Below are 26760 nucleotides of genomic sequence, written 5' to 3' on the forward strand. Positions count from 1 at the left end.
GCGACCTCCGCAGCTGTTCAAAGCAGCACAGGTAACCGCCATGTACCCAGTACGATGACAGTCACTCTGGGGGGTGGAAAGGAGACGAGACCCTTGTCCTCAAGAATTCACAGTTTGGCTAGGAAGATAAAGTAATCTATAGGAATCAAGAGTGTTGAATTGTGAGGTCCTGCTAGAAAAGGGAATTCAGAGAAAGAAGAACTTAGGGTGAACAAAATAATCAAAGAGGCTCTCATGGAAGTTTCAAACACAAGTTGGCGCTGAGGATGAGTAGGATTCAATAAGCAGAGGGAAGAAATTTACAGAGAGAAGGAAAAAGGTAAAGCTTGGAAATCTATGAGAAGGTCAGAAGGGGGAGAATTTAGTTAGCCATTAAAAAAAAAAAAAGTTTAGCATTTTTATGCCCCAAAGACCACAAATAGAAAGGATTTAGCATCAGTCAAAATGAAAAGGAAATGCGGTCTTCATAAATCAGATTCTCACTGTTAAGATGTTAGGAAATAGGCTTCAGTTCCACTCAATGTTTTTTCCCAGTACTGCTAGGTAGTTTTTTTAAATCTCATAATAAAGAATTGGTGACATTTATAATAAAACACACAGAAAGAGCTCACTATGAGTTACTTTACTCATTTGGTAGTCTAGTGACATAATCTATGGCCTCAACTCAGGTAAACATATTTAAATATACATATACTGCCCATCTCTATATGTGTTCTTACCTCAGGCTCCTTAGGATTTGTGTAAAGCTATTTAAGGAAAAATAAACAGCATTTAATTTCTGAAACGAGATTACTCCTCACAGAATACATTTGCTATGTGAAGAGTTCAATTTATGCTATATTAATTGAGTACTGAAATACATATATGCATAGATTATATATACCTTGAGATATATATATTTCAAGCTAGAGGTGGGATAAGCTCTAATTTTGTGAACATAGAGAGTCTTTAAGAGTATTCCATGAACACTGACTATAAGGAAACTGATAGCCAGGTATTTATAATTACTGTGAGCTACAAATAAATTCTAAATAATTGGTTATGGTTTTAAAGTTTTAAAATAATTTATATATCTAAGACTCGCACTAGTATCACCTCATTTTCTTTCTGTTCTTAATGACATATACCATGCTATACCCAGCATACTTTTTAAACTCCAAAAAAGTCTGCAAAACTTCAAAAACAAGGAACTTTCAGTCTGTAAAGTAACTCAGAAAATAAAATCCTGATAGCCAGTAGATGGAACAGATAGTATATTCTATATATTTCCTCAGTTATTGTAATATGCCAAAGAAATATATAGACTGTGACATTTTAGTAAAAGTTTTGATAGAGGTTTTTTTTTTTTTTTTTAATTCCAACATGTCATAGGACAGACAATGAAATTCAGGAAGGATGGGAGAGAGTATACTGTTAACACTTTCACTTGCCAAAAGACAATGAAGCAGAGACAAAGGCTTGGTCTTTAAATGTGTACTTACTGTAAGTACTGCCATGTGTAGCTTTAAGAGAAAAGAAAACTATCGTTAGTACACACTTGCACCTGTGTTATTGTTTTTTTCAATAAAGTCTAGTTAAACTATGACTTCAGAGAGGTTCCAAAAATTTGGGTAGAAAAAATATTCAGAAGGTCAGAGAAATGGATACTAATTATCCATTCATCCAAGTAAGTGTCTATTATATACCCAAGATTCTGCTGGGGAGGGGAAAGATGAAAAAAAAAAAAAAAAAAACCTATACTTACTCTCTATAAGTTACATTCTAGTTTGGGAGTCAGAAGATACACAAAATAATTCATTATAAGAGTTAAATATGCCATAAACATCTCTAAAACATTTTGCCCTTTGAAAGGAATCTACTAGAGTAAAAAATCTGAAGTCTGATACGAGTTCTACAAAACCCCTGTCCTCCCTACATATACATTACAGATAAGATTCTCTCTGTTTGAAAGAATAACAGAATACATAGATACAGAGACAGAATCAAGTCTATCACAAACTTTTAAACACTATGATACAGAAGAGAAAATTTTCAGGACCACAACTTCGTATCAAACTATTCACCTATTTCACCCAAAGGACTAAAACTTTAGTGACGCTGTGTGGCCATTTTGGTTACTGCATACAACTGATTTTTTAAGACTACCCAGTGAAACTCTAGCTTACATTATTTAATTAATAGCTCATTCATTCATTCAAAAGTAGAAATGGCCCCTGATCTCAGGGAACATGCAGACCAGGAGAGGACAAAGAAAAACACACACAGATAGGTACATCATCACAAGTGTGTTAATTGCTATGAAGCAGTTGGGTTGTGAACATTACACAGATGGACAATCTCAGCAGGGAGAAGGGTGGCAGAGGGCGGGGGCTCATCAAGGAAAGCCTCTCAGAGGAAGTAAATAGGTTGGGACATGAAGGATAAATTGCAATTAGCCAGATAAAGAGTGTGGGGTAGGGAAGAAACTTTTGCAGGCAAAAGTAACAATATGTACAACAGTAAAAGGCACTCAGCATGTTCTAGAATCCTTGTGTGGCTTGAACTTGGTGAACAGTGGTGAAAGTGATGCCTTAGGAAGTGTGATCCCTAGGCCAGCAGTCTCAGCATCACTTGGAACTTGTCTGAAATGAAAATTCTCACACCAGAAATTTGGGGGTGGAACCTGGCAGTGTGTGTTTTACCAGGCCCTCCAGGTGACTCTGAGGCAAGCTAACATTTGAAAACTGCTGCCTTGGATTATTAACTCATTTAATTCTCAAACAACCCTGAGGTAGGTTCTAATATTACTGCAAATATAAGGAAACCCTAAGTGGTAGGTTACATGCCAAGACACAGGAATTAAGTGGCAGAACTAACATTCACTTCAGACTGGCTTTTTCCAAACCTTGAGCTCTTAACTACATTGCACTGCCCCTCAATGATGGACACTCAAGAAATGTTGCTGAATGAATGAGTGCTGTTTGGTGTACTGGTGATGGCCTCCTACCCCTCTCAACCCGTCTAAATCCTAAGGGCCTTCAAATCTCAGGAGTCATTTTCTCAAGAGGTCCCTCATGCCTCTCACTGGCTATAATCCCACCTTTTCCATACTTCCTTTGCACATAATCAATCTCTTGCCTTTGGCATTGCATCACTTTCTAATGAATGATTATTTATACTTGTGATAAAGATGATTTTTTAAATAAAAATATCAAACTGATATGAAAAAACTCAAAATTTAATAGCCCAACCTGGCACAGGTAGAGACCAATCAGAAAAGGTGCCAACTTAGCCTTAGGCTGGGTTTCTGGAGGCTCCCCCTGAGCCAGCTGTCAGTCCTTTAGTTGCTAGATTATGGAGTAGTCTGGGGAGATCCCAGCCTCCCCCGAGACTGGTGGGGTGCGAGGGAGGACATGGTGGGAGTCATGTGGGGCCTCAGAGAAGCATTTATTTAGCACTGAATATAGAGTACTTCAGTATTTTAACAAAAGGTACAGCTACACCAGCGTTCACTAGCTGATCATCAGTTGTGCATGTGAATGTCATTCATCTTCTGCCTTGGTCTATAAGCTCTTTGTGTGCACAATCTTATATCTGTTTTATTTTTGTATTCCTCAACCTCCTGGTCAGTGTTGAATAACTCATAAGTAATAACTGTTCAATAAAAAGGAAATGTATCAGTGCAACTAAGTAATCCAATGTAAGGCTTACTCACCTTAGGTTTTCTTAAAGGAATAGGAATTGAGAAGGGGTAAAAAGACACAGATGGGGAAAAGGAGGAAGCAGTGGTACAAAGTTCATTTATTAAATTATCTCTTCCACTAGACTTAAGCTTCTAATTTTTATACCCTTTGCAGCTGTCTTGGGCAGTGAGAAAAATCTAATGCACTTAAATTCAGGCTGCATTTAAAAAAATTCAAGCTATAATACTAGCTATTTTGAGGGAACAGGTTATATACATGTGCCAAACATAGATAATGAAATAACTAACATAGAATAAAAATTGAGTATTCAATTCCATTTTTTCCTTTCATATCTGTACATTGCATCGCCACTATCTTGAAAAAGCTCAATGTGCTAAATGCCAGATTCTTGTCTCCCCTGTCCCACATCCTGTGGATCTCTTCCAGTGACTTCAGAGGAAATTCTGTGGTCAAAAAGATATGAGTATGTGAAAGAGAAAACTGAGGGTGTCAATTCTAACTGATGTAAAGGAGACATCAACAGGACAACAGAGACACAAAGTAACGAGAAATTGGTTCATGAAGGCGTACATGGGAACTGGTGTACTGCTAAACCCAACAACCAAATACAGGCTAAAATTTTTTTTTAAAGGGATAAAGGGCGAGTCTTTGATCCTGGTATAAATTTAAAGACGTTCTTACGTATCTCTTTTCCAAGGCATCAAAACAACCTTGAATCCTGTCAAGAAATAAATGCTTGATGTCAATTTGGATCAGACGCAAAGCCAGAAAGAATCCCAAGTACAAAACTAATTTACTTTTTTGCTTTGAAATACTTTAAGTTGATAACCATCTCATCTTTCACCCATTTAATCATTTTCTAGAAACTCTAAGTATGTTTTAATGTATTAACAGTACTTATAATAAATAATAGGTAAGCAATTTTGAGGTAGGGAACCACATCTTATTTTTCTTTTTGGATCCTGTAATGTTTAGCACACTGACATGTATTTGATAAGTAATCAAATTTTGATTGATATTTTTCTTCCTTGTATAAAGTCTGTATTCTTAAAAAAAAAAAAACAACTAAATCAGTACCTTAAAATAACGCTGGATAATTGTTACGCATTTCTAGGAAGTAGTTAAAAAAAATACATGAAAAGAAAGAAAAGAAGAAGGCAATAGTTTTAAGGAAATGATCTTACCAAATAAAGTCTTATGGGTAATTTCAGCCATAATAAAAATGTTGTTCATCTTTGGTGGAATTTCAGTTACTTACCACTTGATAATATGCAGTGACCCAGGACATTTTTTATCTTCTCGCAGGATTTTTAAACTGAGGTCTACAAAAATAGAAACATAGTCTGCTGTACTAAAATTGTCCATGCTAAATAAGGGTATTTCCTTTCATGATTTTATTTATATAACTTACTTAGTTTTATAGCTTATAAAAACATTTTGAATCTCTAAATGTCTAATTTTAAAACAAATCCTATGTTGATAATTGGCTTAGTTCCCATTTTTATTATAGATTAGCAGTCTCCTCTTCTACAATGTACACAACTGAGTTGGTTGTGAAATCAATTTGTGTCACTTCTTTGCTTCTGCTGAATTCTAAGTTATCATAAGGTAGTACTGAGACCAGCTATATCAAGCAATTTAAAATATACACCTCCATCTCAAATCTCTTCTCTAGTATTTCTCTCTCAGTGGAGGGAAAAAAAGGATAAGATATGTTTTCATGGGTTATTCTTAGATATTAATTTCCATCTGAAATTCAACCACCTTATTATAGGAAGGAAGAATAAGAAAATCATTAAAAGTTTTGGTTTAGATTAGTCTAAAATCAATTACTGATTCATGTATGACTTTGTAAATTCATGTAGATTCATGTATGACTTCACCTTTTCACAGTGTTTTCCTATTCTAAAATTGATGTTACCTCTGTTGCTGTTGAGGGACATGAAAATTATTACTGGGCATTTTTATGTCATGTGCTGCTTTAAGTACACACACTCAGAGGAAGATATATAACTTCCATTAAAACTATCACAAAAAATAAAGCTGTAAACAATGGTATTGCCCTCCATGCATAGGTTAGTGACTGGCACACAGTAAGTGCTTAATTAACTACCCCAAACGTGTCTTTCTCCAATTCTATGTTCCAAACAAGAGGAGAAACGGCAACTGTATGTGGCATATAAACATTTTTACTGCTATAGATTTCTATCCTGACCAGAAGAGCATAACGCAAATGAGGCTGTCACAGTTGCAAACGTGCTTTTGTGTTTATAGCACACATGGATTTCATTGATGCTTATGTAGAGAAGCAAATGGTGTTTAAGAAAAAATAAATTGGAATGAGTGAGGCCTAGGTTATCATTAAATACAGATGTGAGAAACAAAGTAAAAATAGATTTTGAAGAATAACATCTTACAAGGAAACTTGTAGCCCTCTATATTTATTTTCCAAATGATACTTTCCTACTTGGGTGACAAGTCAGCAAAATTTTCTGAATGGTTATCACAATCCAGCTTTTTTAAAAATTAAAAGAATTTTGAAAAACTGAAGAGTGCTAGGTACATTATTCTTAATACAAGAGAAGGAAAGGAGACAGAAACTGCTTGTAATACAAGGAAATGAGATCATAAATTTAAGGACATAAGGAATAAAAGGAAGAAAACTAGAAAAGAGAAAATTGAGAAAAGAACTGATTGGAATAGTAATTGTCGACATCTCCATGTTAAACAATAGATGGGTTTGGGATGGGTATGCATTTTTTTCTAGCTTATTCCTATATGTTAACAGAAAGAATTTTTAAAAACTTCTCAATTAAAGTTCTTCATTGTGGAAGTCTGTCTCAAAGTTGAGACACAAAATAGTGCAAATGTACAGCACCTACATAAATCTCAACCTGGCTGCTGCTTTGGTAGGTACAGTTTAGAATTACTGGGCTTGTCCGTACAGATTTCTTTTATCTTCAGCCTGTCATTTGGTATCTAGCCAGGAACTAATAGTTCCTACAAGTAAAACCACTACACAAAGTGAAATTAAAATGGAAAATGAATTAGCAAATTGATCCTGACAAACAGGCCCATGACCTGGAATTAGCATACTCCATGAGAAATTAAAGTTTTACTCCTGCCAAATAGAGGGAAAGGGCTCCACCAGCCAAAGTAACCATTTAGTTAGACTTTACCATCCAAATGGCGTTCTCCGTAAGAGCTCTCTGGAAATAGGCCCCGTAGATACGTTATACATGAGATAGAAGTAGCAAAAAGTTTCTTCACCATTATCAGTGACTCATGCTCGTTAGTGATTTGAGATGGGAAAACTGTTTTCTAGGAGGGAGGAAAAAATGTAAAAGATTAGTATTCTTTAACATATTCAGCCCATCATATCATTACCACAAGCAAAATGGAAAGACCTCGTCTGATACCTTTTGAGATAATCAAAAGGAAACAAGGCTTTGAATATTGCTTTAAATGAGATCTTCACTGGCAAGGCAGAGAAGAATGGTTGAGACAGGTATTCAAGTAATTCAAGACTAATATGATTTATTTTACAATGATCTGTGGATTTGAGGAAAAACTGGGAGTTTTACTGTGATGATGTGATCTCCCCTTTCACACACTCCTCAGAAGGCGCTACAATCTGCCCGTCACGCCCTCCACTCTGTGCTGTTCTCTCCAGCCACCAAGTACATCCTATCATTAGCCTCATCTCGGTCCTCATACTGTCACTCTACTGCAATGTCTGACACTTTTACCCACACTGTCTTTCTCAGCTTCCGTAACACTATTTTCTTTTTTCCCCCTATCTATCCTCCATAGCTATTTCAGTCTCTTTTTTTTTTCTTCCATTTTTCTGCCTTTTCTGGGTGTTGCTCCCACCCCAGAATTCTGTCTCCAGTCTTTTCTCTTTCCATAGCTCTTTCTTCTTGAATCATTTCGGCTCATTGCTTCACCTGCAGCCAGTACAGAGAAAACGTCCTCATTTCTGTTCTGAGCTTGACTCCCATATGTCTATTTTCCGAACATCTATGCCCAGACCACTTTGTAGACCTCTCAAACTCAGTTTCTCTCTCTCACCCTGACTGAAACCTGATCCCAAATTTCAATCTCAAACAAATGAATCCATGTCCACTTCAGTCAAATCATCCAAGCCAGACGTAGAGTCACCTTTGGCTTCTCACCCCGCTCCATACTCCATACCCAATCACACAGTACTCTTCATTCTCTCTAGAAGCGACTCCCTTTCTCCTGTCTCTTCTCGCTGACTTGGCTCAGGACATGCTCATTTCTCCCCTTTACTACTGCAGTAACCTCTGACCTCCCTGCCATTTGTTCTTTTCATTCAATCTGTCCTTCATGTTGCCGTCATCATTAACTTTAAAGAACACAAATCTTATCATGACACTCCCAGTGTTCATACAGGATAGAGTTCAAGTGTGGCATTTGAGAACTGTCAAAACCTTATCTTTGCCCAGTTTTCTTGCCTCATCTCCCAGCCCTCCCCTCCTCCTTCATCCTCTTCCATGCACCCTACTCTTTAGCCACATGGAACTACTCTTCATCGACTATTCTGCTACCACGAATTTTTACCTTTTGTGCTTTGCTTAAGCAAAAGTTCTACAATATAAGTGACTCTCACACATGAAGCTGAGCACAGGAAACCTGGTACAAATGAGTACTACTGTATGATTGCTCTTATATAAAGTACAAAAGCAGGTGAAATGAATCCATGTTATTAGAAGTCAGGATGGTAAAGCTCCAATAACCTTGTTCAAATTCAGAGGTCTTTAAACTATGGTATGCTGTTTCAACTGTTCAGTTTTAATAATTCTGTTACTTGGAGACAGGTACTACCCACGAATATGCCTTTAGATGAAAGAGAACTCCCCAAAAGCTTTTCTATATCTAGATCTGGTTCTAGAATGTCTTCTGGACATTCTGGACATGATTTTGCAATTTAAGCTGCTTCTTGGGTACACTATATAGTGAAAATGAATTATCAGTTCATCCTTTTGGTCAAACTACATTATATTCAGTTTTTAAAAAGATATAATTATTACTCTTGCATGTATGAGAGGAATTTGGGGGGGGGGAAATTAATAAGAGATCTTAAAGCCAGCCTAAAGCTTTTTATTTTTATTCTGTAACCAGTGGAAAGGCAGCAGGTTTGATTGGGTCACTAGAATAATTGTTTTAGGAATATAAAGCTATAGCAGAAGTAGGAAAGATTACAGTTTAAAGGGAATTTGGTATGGAATGTACATGTGTCTGCATATAAGTGTGTAAAATTTTACAGAAAATTGCTTTTTGTATCCATAGATTCTGAGAAATTAAGGTTCTTTGGGGTTAATTGGGTAATAGCTGCATGACATGTATATATAATAACTTACTGAAAAGATGCCAAAACTTAGAGACAATACTTAATAACCATCTGTAAAATTAAATAATCTAAAAATATAAAGACATTTATTTTAAATATGGAATCAAAAGGGCCATTTGTAGTAATGAAGACCAATGACTGGAAAAGGCCTCTAGAATTGTTACTTTTCTAACACTCCGGGAATTTTTTTCTCAGCTCAACTGGTCCAATATTTTAAGAGGTATCATGCACATTTTTATAAATGTCTAGTACATGAAAATACTGTGGCTTAGTAATAGAAAACACTGTTATAAGTTATTTTAATAAGAAAGTGTGCTAATGACGTAAGTAATGTTTGACAGCTCACCTGTCAAGCTATGTGTGTGTGAGTCGCTCAGTCGTGTCTGACTCTCTGTGACCCCATGGACTCTAGAGCTCAGCTGTCAAGCTACATGTGTGTGTGTGAGTCGCTCAGTCGTGTCTGACTCTCTGTGACCCCATGGACTCTAGAGCTCAGCTGTCAAGCTACATGTGTGTGTGTGAGTCGCTCAGTCGTGTCTGACTCTCTGTGACCCCATGGACTCTAGAGCTCAGCTGTCAAGCTACATGTGTGTGTGTGAGTCGCTCAGTCGTGTCTGGCTCTTTGCAACCACGTAAACTGTGGCCCACCAGTTTCCTCTGTCCATGAGATTCTCCAGGCAGGAATACTGGAGTGGGCTGCCATTCCCTCCTCCAGGGGATCTTCCCGATCCGGGGTTGAAGCCGGGTCTCCCACATTGCAGGCAGATTCTTTACCATCTGAGCCACTGGGGAGCCCTATGGCAAGTTATAGTACTTCTCTGAGTTTCAGTTTTCTCCTTATTTCAAGGCTTAATTGAAATAATAATACCAATCTCTTGGCACAGTGCCCAGCACATAATTATTGTTGTTTCCAGTAAAAAAAAAAAAAAAAAAATAGCAAAATCATACAGTCTTTTGAAATTTTCTGGGAGAAGTAGTTCATGCAGTCCAAACTACAAAGATCTGTTTGTATCAAAAGGTCAATTTGTTAATTGACAGCGCGAAAAATAACTGCCAAACTGATTGCAATTCATCTACCCAGCTAAGCATTTCCACCCCAGGAAGGAAGCACACTTAGGAAATCCGATGAGATCAGGAGTCTGCTTGTTGAATATATTGAATTCAAGCCAGAAAGATGACGGCTTTCTCTCTGCCCCAATTCTCCTTCAACTTCAATCCTTCCTACCTCTGCTACAGCTTAATATTCTTAAAACAGTAATTTATTCAACTGTCCTGGTAAAACTGCTGACTTTCCATTGATTGCAGAATAAAGCATAAGTCCTTTAGCCTGGCTTTTAAGATCCACACTAATTTGTCCCCAAACTTCCTATTCAATTAATTTTCCTACTTCTGTCCAACATGATGAAGGTCCACTCCAGTACGGACGAGTTCTTTGTTACTCTCTGAAACATGCCATGCTCATTACTTATTTGAGCCAAGGCATATGCTAGTTTTTCCTCATGGAATTCTCCTCTCTCTCCTCCATCCTAATCCTTTTCATTATTTAAGGCCCACCTTAAATCTTGTCTCCTTCTTAAGGAATATACAAACCATTCCAATCTATACAAAAATCTCTAAATTTCTATCATTTGTATTACTTTACTCTTTTTTTAAAATTTAAAAATTTTTTTTCCTTTATTAGTTGAAGGCTAATTACTTTACAATATTGTAGTGGTTTTTGCCATACATTGACATGAATCAGCCATGGATTCACATGTGTTCCCCATCCTGAACCCCCCTCCCACCTCCCTCCCCATCCCCTCCCTCTGGGTCATCCCAGTGCACCAGCCCCGAGCACTTGTCTCATGCATCCAACCTGGACTGGCGATGTTTCACACTTGATGACATACATGCTTCAATCCTGTTCTCTCAGATCATCCCACCCTCGCCTTCTCCCACAGAGTCCAAGTCTGTTCTGTACATCTGTGTTGCTTTACTCTTGTCACAAATATTTAATGCATATACTGCATTGTATATTGACTTACCTCCTGTAAGTCATTTCCCCAACCAGATTATAAACTTCTGGAACATGAAGATTCTTTTTTTTAATTCTCTAGAACACAGTGTTACATATATGTTATGTAATACTGAGCTTTCAATGAATAAATGAATGATTCATTAATGACTGTCATGGGACAAGATAAACTTGCCCAGGTGAACCCAGCAAGGTCGCCTGGCCCCGTCATGCGCCCCCAGGATCCTAGTTTCTGTCAGCGCCCTCTCCTTCAGCTCTTATAACTGCATCAGTGTGTATCAGAAGTTTCCTGTGTCAGGAAGTGAATGTCTAACAAGGAACCTTTCTCTTTAAATATCTCTTTTTGTTTCTGATTTCTTTTACTCTGGTTGTTGTTCAGTCACTCAGTGTCTGACTCTTTGCATCCCCGTGGACTGCAGCACGCCAGGCTTTCCTGTCCTTCACCATCTCCTGGAGCTTGCTCAAACTCATGTCCACTGAGTCAGTGATGCCATCCAACCATCTTGTCCTCTGTCTTTCCTTTCTCCTCCTGCCTTCAATCTTTCCCAGCATCAGAGTCCTTTCCAATGAGTCAGATCTTCACATCAGGTGGCCAAAGCACTGGAGCTTCAGCTTTGGCATCAGTCCTTTTAATGAATATTCAGGATTGATTTCCTTTAGGATTGACTGGTTTGATCTCCTTGAAATCCAAGGGACCCTCAGGAGTCTTCTCCAACACCACAGCTCAAAAGCTCCAATTCTTTGGCACTCAGCCTTCTTTATGGTCCAACTGTCACATCTATACATGTGGAATGTAGTCATGGCTTATACATGACTACTGGAAAAATGGTAGCTTTGACTATACAGACCTTTGTTGGCAAAGTAATGTCTCTGCTTATTAATACTCTGTCTAGGTTTGTCATAGCTTTTCTTCCAAGGAGCAAGCGTCCTTTAATTTTGTGGCTGCAGCCATCATTGCAGTGATTTTGGTGCCTGAGAAAATAATGTCTGTCATGGTTTCCACTGTTTCCCCATCTATTTGCCATGATGGGACCAGATGCCATGATCTTCATTTGTTGAATGTCTCACGAGATGAACCTTCATCTGAAGATGCTTCAAGCCTGACATCTAGAACTCTTCCCTCAACTGGTAGTTCTCTGGACTCATAACTTCACAAAACTCTTTTACTCTAGAAAGTCTAAACATATAAACATGAAACAAGCACCCAGGAAGTTACTTCATAGAAATCTATTCTAATTTCCTGAACATCCTCAGTCCACTAGCCAGTTAAAATGTAGACATACTCTGCCAGGATATTATGTGCCAATTAACTGATAAAGCTGCTGTTTTAAAAAACACCAAAGATTAAAGTCATGATTCTGAATTAACTCACTAAATAGTCATTGATTTTCTTTTAATTCTTAATAAATACCTTAGATGTCTTGTGAATTCTGATAGAGCGAGAGAGCTGAACAGTGGCCATGATAGTAAGGTATCAGGATTCTTTTAACAAATCTAACCTGTAGGAAAAAAAATTAATTAGCGACCTTGCCTAACATAATCCTTTTATTGCGAATCTTAAAGAACTATATAATTAGCATTTGATTGTATTCTTTGGAAAATTAGTTTAATAAACATCTCCACAAGCAATTTTCTATAAATTAGAGTAAGATCTCTGGATTAGTTTTTCCAACCACCCAAGGAAAATATAAGTTGACTTCCTCGTTCCCAAATACATTTGGAGGAGAATAATAAATTACAAATCCCCTAAAGGTTTGACAATGTATTTTACTCATCCTTGTTATTCCCGCAGAGTGTTAAAAGTGCTCTCTATATAACAGGGGCTTAAAAATTATTTCTTGAGTTAATTTCATGTATAATTGATTTTCAAAGTCAACTCAAAAATTAAAGTTTACATTTCATACCCATTAGGACGGCTATTCAAAAAGATGGAAAATAACAAGTGTAGGTGAAGATGTGGCAACATTGGAATCCTTGTGCACTGCTGGTAGGAATGTAAAGTGGTGCAGCTGCTAGAGAAAACAGTATGGCAGTTACTAAAAAAGTTCAGTAGGTTTACCATACTATCCAGCACTTCTACTTCTAAACTCAGAAGTATCAAAAAGTGTTAGTTGCTCAGTTGTATCCAACTCTTTGTGACCCCATGAACTGCAGCCCACCAGGCTCCTGTCCACTGGATTTCCCAGGCAAGAATACTGGAGTGGGTTGCCATGTCCTTCTCCAGGGGGGTCTTCCCCACCCAGGGATCAAACCCACGTCTCCTGTGTTACAGGCAGATTCTTTACCATCTGAGCCACCAGGGAAGCCCAAAATGTATTGAAAGGAGGGATTCAAACAGACACACACCAATGTTCATAGCAGTATTATTTATAACAGTCAAAAGGTAGAAACAACCCAGAGGTCCAAGAATAGTTGAATGGACTTTTAAAATATGGTAAAGACAGTGCTCGCTTCGGCAGCACATATACTAAAATTGGAACGATACAGAGATTAGCATGGCCCCTGCGCAAGGATGACACGCAAATTTGTGAAGTGTTCCATATTTTTTTAAAATATGGTATATACAATGGAATATTATTCAGTATTAAAAAATAATGAAATTATGATATATGTTGCAACATGGATAAATTTGAAAACATTATGCTAAAAAAAAAGAAAACATTATGCTAAATGAAATAAACCAGACACAAAAGGATGCCTATCACATGATTCCACTTATATGAATAGAGATAGCTAAAGTAGTCAGATTCATAGTGACAGAGAATAGAACAGAGGTCACTAGGGGCTGGAGGGTGGAAGGAATGGGGTGTTCAATTGGTACAGAGTTTCACTCAGGCTGATGTAAAATTTTTAGAAATGGGTAGTGGTAATGGTTGTACAACACTGAATGCACTTAGTGCCACTCAGTTACCTACTCAAAGATGGTTGGGATGATGAATTTTATGTACATTTTACCACAATAAACAAGCATTAATGTTTAAAAATACATACAGTTTTCACTATCTCACTTCACTAACAAAAAAGAAGTAAATTTCCTTTTTTCTTTTTAAAGGACTTAATTTATATTGTTTCAAGATTTTATGGAGTTCTGACCAAAATATTAGTAAAATAATCCACTTAAAGAAATTCTGGATCACCTAGGATAGCCTGTGACTTGATTTTGTGTATAAATTAATGCAAGATTCTGGAAGATTTTGCAAATAAAAGAGGGCAGAATTATTTAAGAACACTGCCACAAGGTGGTGATAGAGATTATAAACAGGTAATAATTTCTCTCAATTTACTTCTTCAGAGCAGCACTAGGGGACACTCTTTTACAAGATTTAAATAAGACTGACAACCGCCTGATAGTCCTTTGGTCCTTAAAGATTCCAAGGTGTCTTTTGTTGACTTCAGATTATAACCTTCATTTTTGAGCGTAACCTTCAAAAGTGACTCAACATGATCACTGTCTCCTTTACAACTTCAAGAAATGGGAAAAATAAGTAACTATGAGAGTTTACACTCCAGTTCTGACCCAGTAAACCAAGATAAACTACCACCTATTGGGGTAGTTATTAGAGACAATAAATAATAGGGAATAATAATTTCAAGTGGGTGGCTTTTCATATTGGTGGATTTTTAAATAATTTCTCTATGATCACAAGGTATTCTGATGGCATTTCTAGAAAATCAAGCCCTGAAAATAGTATCAGGCTATTAGAACACAATGCATTTTACTACATCCATGTATTTGGAATATATGAATAACCTGGGTTTAATTTATATTATCGCTGAAAGCTCAACCTTCCAGGATACTTGCTTTTGAGAAGGGATTCAAAGCTAGTCACTATTAAGCATTTGGTACATATCTGGGGAATTAACATTTATAAAATTAGTGAAGTTAAATTTTCCATACACACATGTATGTATACAGAGAAAATTAACTGCACTGCTAATGCAGTCTGGGAGAAAGTCTTTGGAGTTAAGGAACCTGGGTTCAAATTCTGCTCAACTACCTAGCAACTCTATGTTTTGGTCAAATTACTTAGTCTTGCTGGGCCTCAGTATCCTTTTCGTAAAATGAAGACAGTTAATCCAGCTTTTCAGGGCTCTTAGAGTGTTTATCAGGACATGTATTTATCTGGAGAGGAAACACAGCATAGTGGTTAAGCACATGAACTTTTGCGGAGCCAAATTGCCTAGGATCGAATCCCAGTCTGCAATCCAACTGCCATATTGTTTCATGCACATGTTTGCCTCAGTTTCCCCATCTGTAAAATACAGTCAGTAATGGTATCTACATCCCAGGCTTGTTGTGAGGACTAAATAAGCCATTATTGGTAAGGCATCAAAATACTGTCTGACACACATTTCATTATATGCATGTTTAGTTTTAAAAATCTTATATTAGTATCTGAACTCCTTGTTTTCTTCAGCTTCCCAGTTGTTCCTTCTCACTGTCATCTTCAGGCTTTTTTCCCTGCCCCTTTTTAAGCTTTTGGTGCTCTTCAGGGTTCTGTCCCAGGAGTTTTTTTCTTTTTAAAATTTTAAACACACCCCCTGGGTGAAAAAATACATTTTCACTGTTTCAATTACTATTTCTATTCTAACAACTCTTCTATATTTATCCCAACCTAGGTTTTGCTGGGGAGTTGCAGATCTGTACCTTTGACTATGAACCAGTTTCAGCTGGTTTTCCCAATATATCCAAATGTGAATCCTTTTGCCCTAAACCTATTTCTGTACCTTAGCTGAGTGAATGACAGCATCAAATACCTAAATTGCTCAAGCCTAAAAACTATGACTCAATTATGTTCTCTCCCTCATTCCTACATCCAGTCTCCTAATATTTCTCAAGCATCCACTCCTCACTTTATGCACATGGTGTCATCTCTGCTTTAGATCAGATCAGCTTCATCTTTCACCTGAATTTCTTCAACCACCAGTCTGTCATTGGCCTTACCCATCTCCAGTCTGTTCATGGTATTGCAGCCAGCGTATTCTTCTTAGATTACCAATGGGACTCTGTAATTTCCTGGACTAAAATGCTTCAGTGGGCCCCCAGTGCCCTCAGGATGAAATTCAAACTTCTCAAGATTAGGCTCAATCTTCCTTAGCCACATCTCTAACCATTTTCCCTTATACTTTTATGCATCAGCTATTCTTATCTACTTTTTAAATTTTTAATTAATTTATTTATTTTTGGCTGCTCTGGATCTTCGCTGCTGCCTGAGCAGGCTACTCTTTAGGTGCAGTGTGTGGGCTTCTCACTGTGGTAGCTTCTCTTGTTGCAAAGCATGGGCTCGAGGTGTGCTGGCATCAGCAATTGCAGCTGACAGGCTGTAAACATGGGCTCAGTAGTTGTGGCACATGGACTTGGTTGCTCTGCGGCATGTGGCATCTTCCTGGACCAGAGATCAAACCCATGTCCCCTGCATCGGCAGGCGGATTCTTCCCAAACAGGGAAGTCCCTTGTCTACTTGAAAGTGTTAGTCGCTCAGTTCAGGATTGAACCCGGGTCTTCAGCATTGCAGGCAGATTCTTTACCACTGAGCCATCAGGGAAGCCCAAATCAAGTGTTAATTGCTCGGTTGTGTCTGACTCCTTCCAACCCCATGAACTTTATCTTCTTTAATTAACCTATATTCTCTCAGCTTTCAGGTTTTTGTAATGTTCCCTCTGCCTGAAATATCCTCCTTCCTTTCCAATTCCCACTCACCTTCTAGACATGGGGTTAGTATCAGTTTCTCAAGGAATTATTCCCTGGTTCACCATCAAGTCCACCTATGTGCACACTGTAATATATACTGTATCATTTTGCATTTATGTATCCACCCCACCCTGCTGTGAGATAACATGAGGGCAAAGTTGTATCTGCCTAGTTCATTCTTTATTTTTTAGTTGTTTTGTTTTAAGGTATACTTCAGTAGGTTTTCATATATTCATGAAGTTTTGCAACCATCACTACTATCTAATTTCAGAAGATTTTCGTTACCTTAAAAGAAACCCCATTTCCACTAGCAATCACTCCTCATTTTTCCCTCCCCTGACTCCTTGCAACCATTAATAGACTTTTCATCTCTATCAGTTTGCCCATTCTGGACATTTATTTCATATAAATGGAATCATATATAAACTTTTGTGTCTAGTTTAGATCATTCTGGAGTCGTTAGCACCATGCAGTACTGGAATAAAGTGGGTTGTTTTTCAGTTGCTAAGTTGTGTCTGACTCTTTGCGACCCTCCCATGAACTGTGGCACACCGGGTTCCTTTGTCCTCCACTATCTCCTGGAGTTTACTCAAACTCATGTCCACTGAGTTGATTATGTTATCTAACCATTTTATCCTCTGCTGCCCCCTTCTCCTTTTGCCTCCAATCTCTCCCAGCATCAGGCTTGTTTCCGAGTCAGCTCTTTGCATCAGGGAGCCAAAGTATTGGAGCATCACCATCAGTCCTTCCAATGAATATTCAGGGTTGATTTCCTTTAGGATTGACTGATTTGCTTTCCTTGCAGTCCAAGGGACTCAAGAGTCTTCTCCAGCACCACAGTTTGAAAGCATCCATTCTTCGGCACTCAGCATTCTTTATGGTCCAACTCTCTCTCTGTACATGACTATTGGAAAAACCACAGCTTAGACTATGCAGATCTTTGTCGGCAAAGTGATGTCTCTGCTTTTTAATATGCTGTCTGGGTTTGTCATAGCTTTCCTTCCAAGGAGCAAGCATCTTTTAATTTCATGGCTGCGGTTACCATCAGCAATGATTTGCACCATGCAGTTCTGGAATAAAGTAGGTAGGTGCTCCAAAAATATATGCTGAATCAATAGAGAAGTAATACAGGGACAAGGAAGAATTAAGGGTCTAGAAAAAAAATTATAGAACTTCAGAGGTAGAAGGAACTTTAAATGATCTAGTCCAAACATTTATTTTTCCAGATGAAAAAAATCAAGGTCCAGAGAAGTCAACTGATTTATTCAAGGTCAACCAACCACTTAGTGGCAGAACTGAGAATAAAAATCAAGAAAATAAATAAATAAATAAAAATTTTTAAAAATCAAGAAAATTTGACTCATAATTTAGGGATTTTCCTACAGTGACTCAGCACCATGAAATTCCCTTGCTTTCACTGCATCCAAAATAATGCACTACCAACACCTTCCTAGTTGCTGGGCTTTCTTGCTGGTTTCTAAACATGGTAGTGTCTCTTTTCGGTGTTCTAAAATAAGCTGGCTTCAGGAAGGCAAAAAAGATCTAAATAATTGTTTAAATAGCCAGTTTCCTTTCAACTTCTAACTATTCTGTTGCAACTGTTGTTTTCCCTTTGAGCAGGTGTTTTGTGGAGGTCTCCTATTCAAGTACAAACTGCTTAATTTTGAAAGCTTACAAGATGACAGCCCCAGGAGGCTGTGACTCTGTAGATCATGTATTCTCAGAGAATTATTCTGATTTTTTTTATCACCTTGTTCTGACTCATCTAAAGCCTAAGATTTCAAAACCGTGCGCTTTAAGAACAGAACTCTAACTTTCAAATGTCTTTGACATTTGTCTTACACTTTGTGTATTGGATTCACACACATCTGAAACTTCACAGGTCCTCAATACCATTCATTCTTATGCCTGATGTGTCTACCCTGAGGAGGATTATGATCTTGAGAAAGGCAAAATTTCTGTGTTTTCTCAAATAAAGACTAACTCTGGGCTTACCTCTTGACCTACATGTCAATTGCCCTATTTAAAATGGAAACACAATTACTACTTTACCCTTTCATGTGTGAACCCAAGATTCAGATAAAGATTAACCAGCTATTGTTTAGTTTCTGAAGGCCTTATCCTCCTTGGAAGGTTGGGGGGGGGTGCGGCAGTGTGTGGAAGGGGGAGGTGTTATTCTGAGTGACACACACAAAAAAAGTTTCATTACATGTGCCTAAAGACAGTAATAGTTGATTTCCTAATGCTTTCCATCCATCTTTCCCAATCTTCCAAAACCATATTTTTTTTTTTTAAACAAGAAACTCCATTTTCTAGCAAAGGAATAATATCCAATAGCTGGATTCTAAAATGCAGCTAGATGACCTTCCTTACATGTATATGATATGAAGGATGGCTTTACTCAAAGGAAGTACATGTCAACATAAATGAGCTTGCATCATAAAGTTAGGAGGAGGAGGAAACATCCTCTGCAACTAACCGGATCCCTTCAGGTTTAAAGAAAAGGAAGTGGAGGAAGGATGGTCTTTTTAACAAATAGTGCTAGAACAACAGGACATCCATAGACCAAAAAACACCCAAACCCCTCAACCTAAATCTGACATCATATACTAATATTAATTAAAAATGGATCATTGATTTAAATGTAAATATAAAACTACAAAGACTAGGAAAGTCCAGCAAGAGGACTTTGTCAAAATTCACCCTGTTACTCAGAGGTTTCACAGAGTTTGATCCCATAAATTATTATTCTCTATTTTAACAAATCTCATTTGGCCCTGGTAATTCCCCTACTCCCTACTCACTCAGAGTAAATGGTTTTCACCGTATTAACTGGGTATTTGTTCATGCTCTTTTGGTTTTTTAATATCTTCTTCATGCTACTTCAATTATTCATTCTATTCAGCATTTACTGGGCGACTACCATGTACAAGTCTTTGAGTAGGCTTACAAAGATGTAAAATACTGTTCCCATCTCAAGAGATTTATGGCCCAGTGGAGAAATAAGATTATCCTAATTAGATTAAAACTCCTTTACTTTTCCTTCGATTTCATCAGCCAAGTACACGATGTACTTACTGCACACCATGTCCAGTGCTCCGGACAACTGAACACATTTTGGTGATTGGCTAATCTTGAGTTTCAAGACACACTCTGCACTGTTTGGGGAACTAAAGTCCAGGAGATTAAATGGCAAATCCTGGATAATGCGAAAGAGGAGCTGAGGTCAGCCCGTGGGGACTCACACACTTCTCGCTCCCCTCTTGGTCTGCGCCAGCCATTGATTCCGGCAAAATGCCTCCACAGCTGGAGAAAACCTGATCGAGAAGATAATCCCGCAAAAGTCCCCATCCGACTGCGTGTTGCAACACGCAGATATCGGTCTGTTTTGGGGGCCGATTACCCGCCACTGCCCTCCGACCAGAACTGATTCCTTCTTTTCCACCGATATCTCATTTAAAAGCTACCTTGATAGTGGAAATGTGTTTCCAGTACAGTTCTTTCCCCCCCCCACCCCCCGCCCCGACCCCTCAGTAAATGTGACATTTTTCATCATCAAGTGTTTGGGGGAAAATGGAACCTGGGGGGTTCCCTCTGTCCTTCGCCTCGGCCCCGGCTTTCTCGCTACTCCTCAGAGTACTTCAGGCCTCAAAAGAAATACTTTCAAGTCAAACTTAAAAGCCTCAGGTAAAAAGAAATGAAAAAAAGAAAAACTAAGAGAACTAACAACATTCAAAGCGCCCGTTTTTCTCCGTATTCCTCGCGTTTGGGTAGCTCTCACCTCAGCCGGTTGACGCCTTCCAGTGACTGCGACTCAACCGCCTTTTCTGGCTGAAACTCGTCTGCGGCGCTTGTGAATAATCAACAAGGCCTTCCTGGGCGGGGCGAGACGAGACGCTTCGTGAATAATTCATTAATTCTCGCGCTCTCCGGAGCGACCTGCCTCGAGCGCAGTCTCTTGCGTATGCAAATGAGGGCGAGAGGTGACTGGCACGCCCCCAGGGAGCCCCGCCCCCCACGCCGGGTCCGCTTGCCCCGCGGGGCGGTGGTTCGCAGCCCACAAGTCAGGCCGGCGCTGCAGCGTCGGTTCTGCGGCGTTTCTCGGTTTTCTGAGGGCTCGCTCGGGCCTGAGGGACCCGCACCGAGCTCGAGGCGCCGCACACGGACCTCGACGGGATCCTCGGCTCACGGCCACTCCGCGCGGTAAACCTTACGTCGAGGAGATGCCTGCTGGGTGAGGTGAGAGAGCGGCGGCGAGCATCTCGCGGGCAGCGAGGGGCTTGGGCTGGAGCCTGAGGGACCATGGAGTTCATGTTGGCCAAGTCCCGGAATGAGAGGTCCCGGAGAGGCCAGGGGGCCCGCGCGGGGGCGGCGCAGGGGACCGGGGGCAAGCGCCCGAGGGAGCGGGCTGGCGACGAAGAGCTGTGGAGGCCACAGAGGTTTCGCGCCTGAGGGCATTTCCAGTTCTTCCCTGTGTGGACCCCGTTTTGCGTTATTTTTAATATGCTTGGTAATTTTGGAAATAAAGCACTTAATATGTACTCCTCTTACACTGCCCCTAACCTCGACCCTTGCGCAGAGGTGACTCCAGTGAGCAGTGGGGTGCGTCCCCTCAGGCCGCATTACCACGGGTTCAGCTGCACACGTAGAATCTTCTGGAGTTCCTCAGCGGGTCGCAGAGCCCCTCGAACCTCTGCAGTGGGGTTTCCTGAGAGAGTGGATGAAGCGGCGGGTCACTTGAAGTCTTTTTTTTTTTTTTTTTTAATATTTATTTCATTTATCTTTTGCTGTGTCTGGTCTTAGTTTGCACGTGGCATCTTCATTGTGGCATCTTTTGTTGCGGTCGACAGGCTTAACAGCCCCGCAGCATGTGGGATTCTAGTTCACCAGAGCTCGAACCTGTGTCACTGGCATTAGAAGGCAGATTCTTAACCACTGGGCTGCCTGGGAAGTCCCCTTGAAACCTATTTTTGTCCCACAGTTTAAAAAAAAAAAAAGATTCAAGTTGGCAAAACCGTGGGGGTTTTTAACATAACAACTAAAACCCATCTTTGGGCAGTTAATTCCTTTAGTGCAGGTTTTCTCAGTCTCAGCAGTAGTACCCGCCCGGCTCAAATCCAAATCGTTTGACAACTCAGAATGTTTTCAGACATTGTCAGATGTCTCCTGGGCGTCAAAATCACCCTTAGTTGAGAACTACCGTTGATCCTTGAACAACTAGGGTGTGTCGGGGTGCTAACAGCCCTCACAGTAAAAAATCCGAGTGTAAATTTGTAGTCGGCTGCCCTCACCTGAGATTCGCATCTGAAGCTTCAGCCAGCTGTGGATCGTAGAGTTACTACAGTATTTATTGGCAACAGTCAGCGTGTAGATAGACCCATGCAGTTCAAACCCGTGTCGTTCAAGGGTCAGCCGTACCCCTGTAATTCTACGTTTTCCAAAAGTAACTGCTCTTTGAGCCGACCATGCAGATGGTCTCTCTGCTCTAGCCCTTTCCAGTTCCAGCATTTTCCTGCTTCCCTCTAGGCTGGACCGCGAGCCCCTCTGCTGGCTGTGCTCCTTCTCGCCTGCCTTCAGGTCTCAGTCAGCTGATCACCACCGTTTCAAAGAGCCCTCCCTGTGCTGATGAGGGTCGCACCACAGACACACGCCGTTATCCTCTCTCATCATCACTGTTTTCTTCCTAGAACTAAGCACAATCTGGATTTCATGTATGTGTTAACCTGTTTTTCTTTCTTCATCACCGAGAATGCAAGGAAGCTTCATTAAAGGTCTCATCTCTTCAGGTCCCCCCAGGATCGCCAGTGCCCATCACAGTGGCTCACACACAGGAATCACTCAATAAATTTGATGGACTGAAATGATAAATTACCCTCTTTTCCTCCCAAGAGCTTCTATGGAGTTTCTCCTACTCCTTTCCATTTGCTGTCCCTCCTGCGCTCCTTTGTGACCTTTGTTTAGAACTGAAATGGATAAATGAGCACCTAGCAGCTGTGGGTGAAGCCTTCACTTTCCTCACTGATGTAACCACTCTTTGGGGACAGAAACTGTCCTTTACTGTATTTACTGAAGGTAGTCAAAAAGTATTCATATTGTTGGATGAACTAATAGATGACTTAAGGAACAACATTAGACAATTAAAAATGGATCATGCTAGGCTTCGCAGGTGGCGCAGTGGTGAAGAATCTGCCTGCCAATGCAAGAGACGAAAGAGAGACAGGTTAGATCCCTGGGTCAGGAAGATCCCCCGGAGAAGGAAGGAAATGACACCCCACTCCTATATTCTTGCCTGGAAAACTACATGGACAGAGGCACCTGGCGGGCTGTAGTCTGTGGGGTCGCAAAGAGTCGGACAGGAATGAGCAGGCGTGTATGTATGCATCCCTGGGGGTCCAGTGACTAAGACTCCCCAGTGCAGGGGGCCTGGGTCCCATCTCTGGTCAGGGAGCTAGATTCTGCATGCCTCAACAAAAGGTTCGCATGCTGCGACTAAGACCTGGTGCGGCCAAATAAATAAAGAATATTTTAAATATTTTGTTTTAATATTGAAAAAAATTGATCGTGCTGCAAGGGGCTTTAGAAATTATGAAGGAACTTTACAGATGAGAGTTTGGGTAATTTGCTCAAGTTTGCCAGGGTTTTTGAGAAACCAAGTCACAGCTACAACCCATGGTATCACACCTCTCACTGCAAGGTTTTTTCTTATTTCCAGCCAGTCTAGTTTCTGATTACTTTTCTGAGAACCTGGCTTACAGCTTAAACACAAAAATCCCAAGACTTGCTTCTTGTCAGCTAAGCTTTTGAGCTTATACTCTTCATCTTTTGATTAAATCCAGCCCTTGGGATAATGGCCTAATAAACTCAAAAGTGCTATATGGTATTTCAAACAATTTTCCATCTTCTTTTATGCCTTTCACTGCTAAGAGATTGGAAATTGCCCCTGTCAAAGCAAAATATCTTGTTTGTTTTGGAAGGAAAAAACGTTCGTTGTACAAGAAAGTGATCATTGTTTAGAAATTTCCAAATAACCACTTGTTAAAAGTTTTGCCAAACCCTGTGTCCAGTAGTAAAATAACATGTGAAACAGATGAAATTGGAGGGGGGAAAATCCTTTTTGAGATGACTTCTCATTGCCTAAAGTTGCCCTTTCTCTCTTTAGACATGTGCGTCTCCTTTTACTCTGTGTGCCTGAAACAGTTGCCGCTCATTAGTGTCTAGGTAGACTCCTGCCTTTGAGAACCAAAGACTATTCAGGGCTCCTCCTTCCTGGCAATTTTTGTAGGTAACACCTGATGTGCTGTCTGGGAGGGTCTTGTGGAGTGACCTCTCAGCTTTTAGTATTTTCCCGTTTTTTTCCTGCTGTGTGACAGCACACTGCCGTCACAGAAAGTAGAGATGCCTTTTGTCTGATTGACTGAAACCTTTCCCCACCAAATTCAGTTTAACACTGGAAATTTTTCCAAAAGACAGTTTTTACTTGAGCATTATCAAAACAGACATATTGAATATAAAATGTAATCTCTAAATCTTTCTCCCTCTTCAGTGCACATAATCATGATGCCAAATGCAGAGAAAAGAGAGTGAGGTGGGGGAGCAACTGCTCTTAACATCATCATAACTTCTAGCCATCATAAATCTGACACCACCATATTTATTCATTCATCAAACATTTTTTTGCTCCTGCCATTTATAAAGAACTCTGCTTGGCCTTGTGGGGACCAGAGACATAATGACTTGGTCCCTGAGCTGTGGAACTTTTCAGAGAGAGGGAGTTTGGTGAGAGAGGGAGGCCTGTAAACACATTACTCATATAGAAAATAGTTTGCAAACATTAATGGAGGTAAGGAGGTATAAATTATATAATAGCCTGTAAAGAAGGGAGCTTTGCATTCTGAATGGGGAATCAAGACAACTTCACAAAGGAGGTGGCATTTTAGGAAGAGAATGTGTATATATAATTTGCTTTGCACATTTTATGGCAGTGGTTTTGTCCACTTCAAAACAATAGAAGCAGACGTTTTGCTCAGGACTTCAGAACCAGGAAAGAAAGGGGGATGTAAGAACCTGTCTTTGCACCCCTGTCAGTGACAAGCATCTGAAAGCTCAGTGTTGCATTCGCAGTCCCAGGTGCCTCACTCATAGTTAAGAGGAGTATGCCAGCTATGTTATTTTGAGCCCTTTCATTTCCGCATTAGGGTGTTATCCTCATTTCCATTGGGGCATTCAGTAGCCATGTGATATTTTTGGGGGGAAGGGATCAGTGGTGATTATAAAAGTGTTTGTGAATGTGTCTCTGAAATCTTAGAATTTTAAGTATCACTGAGAAGGAAAGAGAGACAAATGATTGAAGTTTTTCATCAAGCCTGTGTGTGTAAATTGGCTGTATCCTTACTTATTTATTGTATTTTTTTAGAGAGGAAGGCAAAGATAAAAAATTGCCAACTTGGCTTTAGATTTTGAACTTGATCCATTCATTGGCAGCCACAGAGAAGCCAGTCAGTATGAAAGAAACCCCGAATATAAGGTCTGAACTTATGCTCTTGCTGCTTTTTCCCACACACTACCAACTTAAAACACAATTCAATGTGTAGGCAGCAATTTATTATGGCGTTCATACCCACTCTAGAGTGGCGTATCAATTTCTGCATCCTTTGAACTGATCTTTTCTGACTGGCAGAAGAATCTCCATGTGGGTTGTGTGTCTCTGGGGAAAGCCTAGGGTGTAATGGATTGGAACAGGAAATGACAGGGGCTGAATGGTGACAGGTGCTGCCTGCTCGAGTGCGCTAAGAAATGACGTCAGGGGAGGTATTGAATGCTTCAACATTATAGAAATGTTCTGTTTGTCTACTTAGTTCTGTTTCCTGCTATGAACTTGGTTGACTGTAAAATGATTTTATTCTTCATAATGTTTATCATTTAATAGAAAAGATTTCAAATGAATAGATTTTAAGCTGCCTTTCTGTGATTGCACCTTGGTACATCTGTACATGGATCTGAGATGTGATTTGCCTCACTACTGACAGTCCATATTTTAAGACCCTTCCTACACATTTTGATGCTTGGAAAATGACAGTAACCAAAATTGGTTTAGAAGTCCTATGAGAACATAGTCCAACTCAGCCCCATGAGAGGCTTTTTTCCCCTTCCTTTAGTTCATACTGTGGTGAAAAGTCACTCAGTCATGTCTGACTCTTTGCAACCCCATGGACTGTAGCCTACCAGGCTCTTCCTCCATGGGATTTTCCAGGCAAAAATACTGGGGTGGGTTGCCATTTCCTTCTCCAGGAAATCTTCCCAACCCAGGGATTGAACCCGGGTCTCCCTCATTGTAGGCTTTACCTTCTAATCTAATGCAAATATGTAAGTACTAATAACTTGTGACTGAGAAGATCCCCAATTTAAGATTCAGGATACTTACAATCTTAGCATGAACTGAATACAATAATACAAGACATCTGAGGCAGGCCTTTCTAACATCTCTCCTCATTAAATAAACAAAAAGCAACTGCTGCCTGCCAAGAGAAAGGTTAAACAACTGGAAAGTGAGTAAGACATTACACAGTAAATTACCAACAGAGTTTTAAAAATGAAAGGGAGAGAGAATTGCAAGAAGGCATCATTCAGAGGTTGTAACATACACCTAGAAAAACTGTACCAGAAGGCCAGATTTCTCTGAAGTCATATTCTTATATTTGTCAGGGGCTATGTTAACCTCCTCTCAGCCGCTGCCCCTGACTGGAAAAGGTCAGTTTTCATTCCAATCCCAAAGATTGCTCAAACTACCGCACAACTGCACTCATCTCACACGCTAGTAAAGTAATGCTCAAAATTCTCCAAGCCAGGCTTCAGCAATACATGAACCGAGAACCTCCAGATGTTCAAGCTGGTTTTAGGAAAGGCAGAGGAACCAGAGATCAAATTGCCAGTATCCACTGGATCATCGAAAAAGCAAGAGAGTTCCAGAAAAACATCTATTTCTGCTTTATTGACTACA

The 26760-nt window shown here is 39.7% G+C and overlaps 1 protein-coding gene and 1 non-coding gene across 2 annotated transcripts in view; one reads left to right on the top strand and one right to left on the bottom strand.

Moving 5' to 3' along the window:
- Positions 1-12533, bottom strand: part of HORMAD2 (HORMA domain containing 2) — a 52611-nt gene extending 40078 nt beyond the window's left edge. The window contains exons 1-6 of the mRNA XM_065904872.1: positions 12483-12533; positions 6863-7004; positions 4942-5005; positions 4365-4401; positions 1482-1502; positions 720-746 (exon numbers count right to left, since the gene is read on the bottom strand). Coding sequence (XP_065760944.1) covers positions 720-746; positions 1482-1502; positions 4365-4401; positions 4942-5005; positions 6863-7004; positions 12483-12533 — 342 coding nt within the window. The remainder of the gene's footprint in view (positions 1-719; positions 747-1481; positions 1503-4364; positions 4402-4941; positions 5006-6862; positions 7005-12482) is intronic.
- Positions 12534-13514: 981 nt separating this feature from the next.
- LOC136146248 (U6 spliceosomal RNA) lies at positions 13515-13618 on the top strand. Its single transcript, XR_010658965.1, has one exon. It is a non-coding gene; the product is annotated as a U6 spliceosomal RNA (small nuclear RNA).
- The last annotated feature ends 13142 nt before the right edge of the window (positions 13619-26760 follow it).

Source organism: Muntiacus reevesi, chromosome 13 (assembly GCF_963930625.1).
Source record: "Muntiacus reevesi chromosome 13, mMunRee1.1, whole genome shotgun sequence".
NCBI classification, from domain to species: domain Eukaryota; kingdom Metazoa; phylum Chordata; class Mammalia; order Artiodactyla; family Cervidae; genus Muntiacus; species Muntiacus reevesi.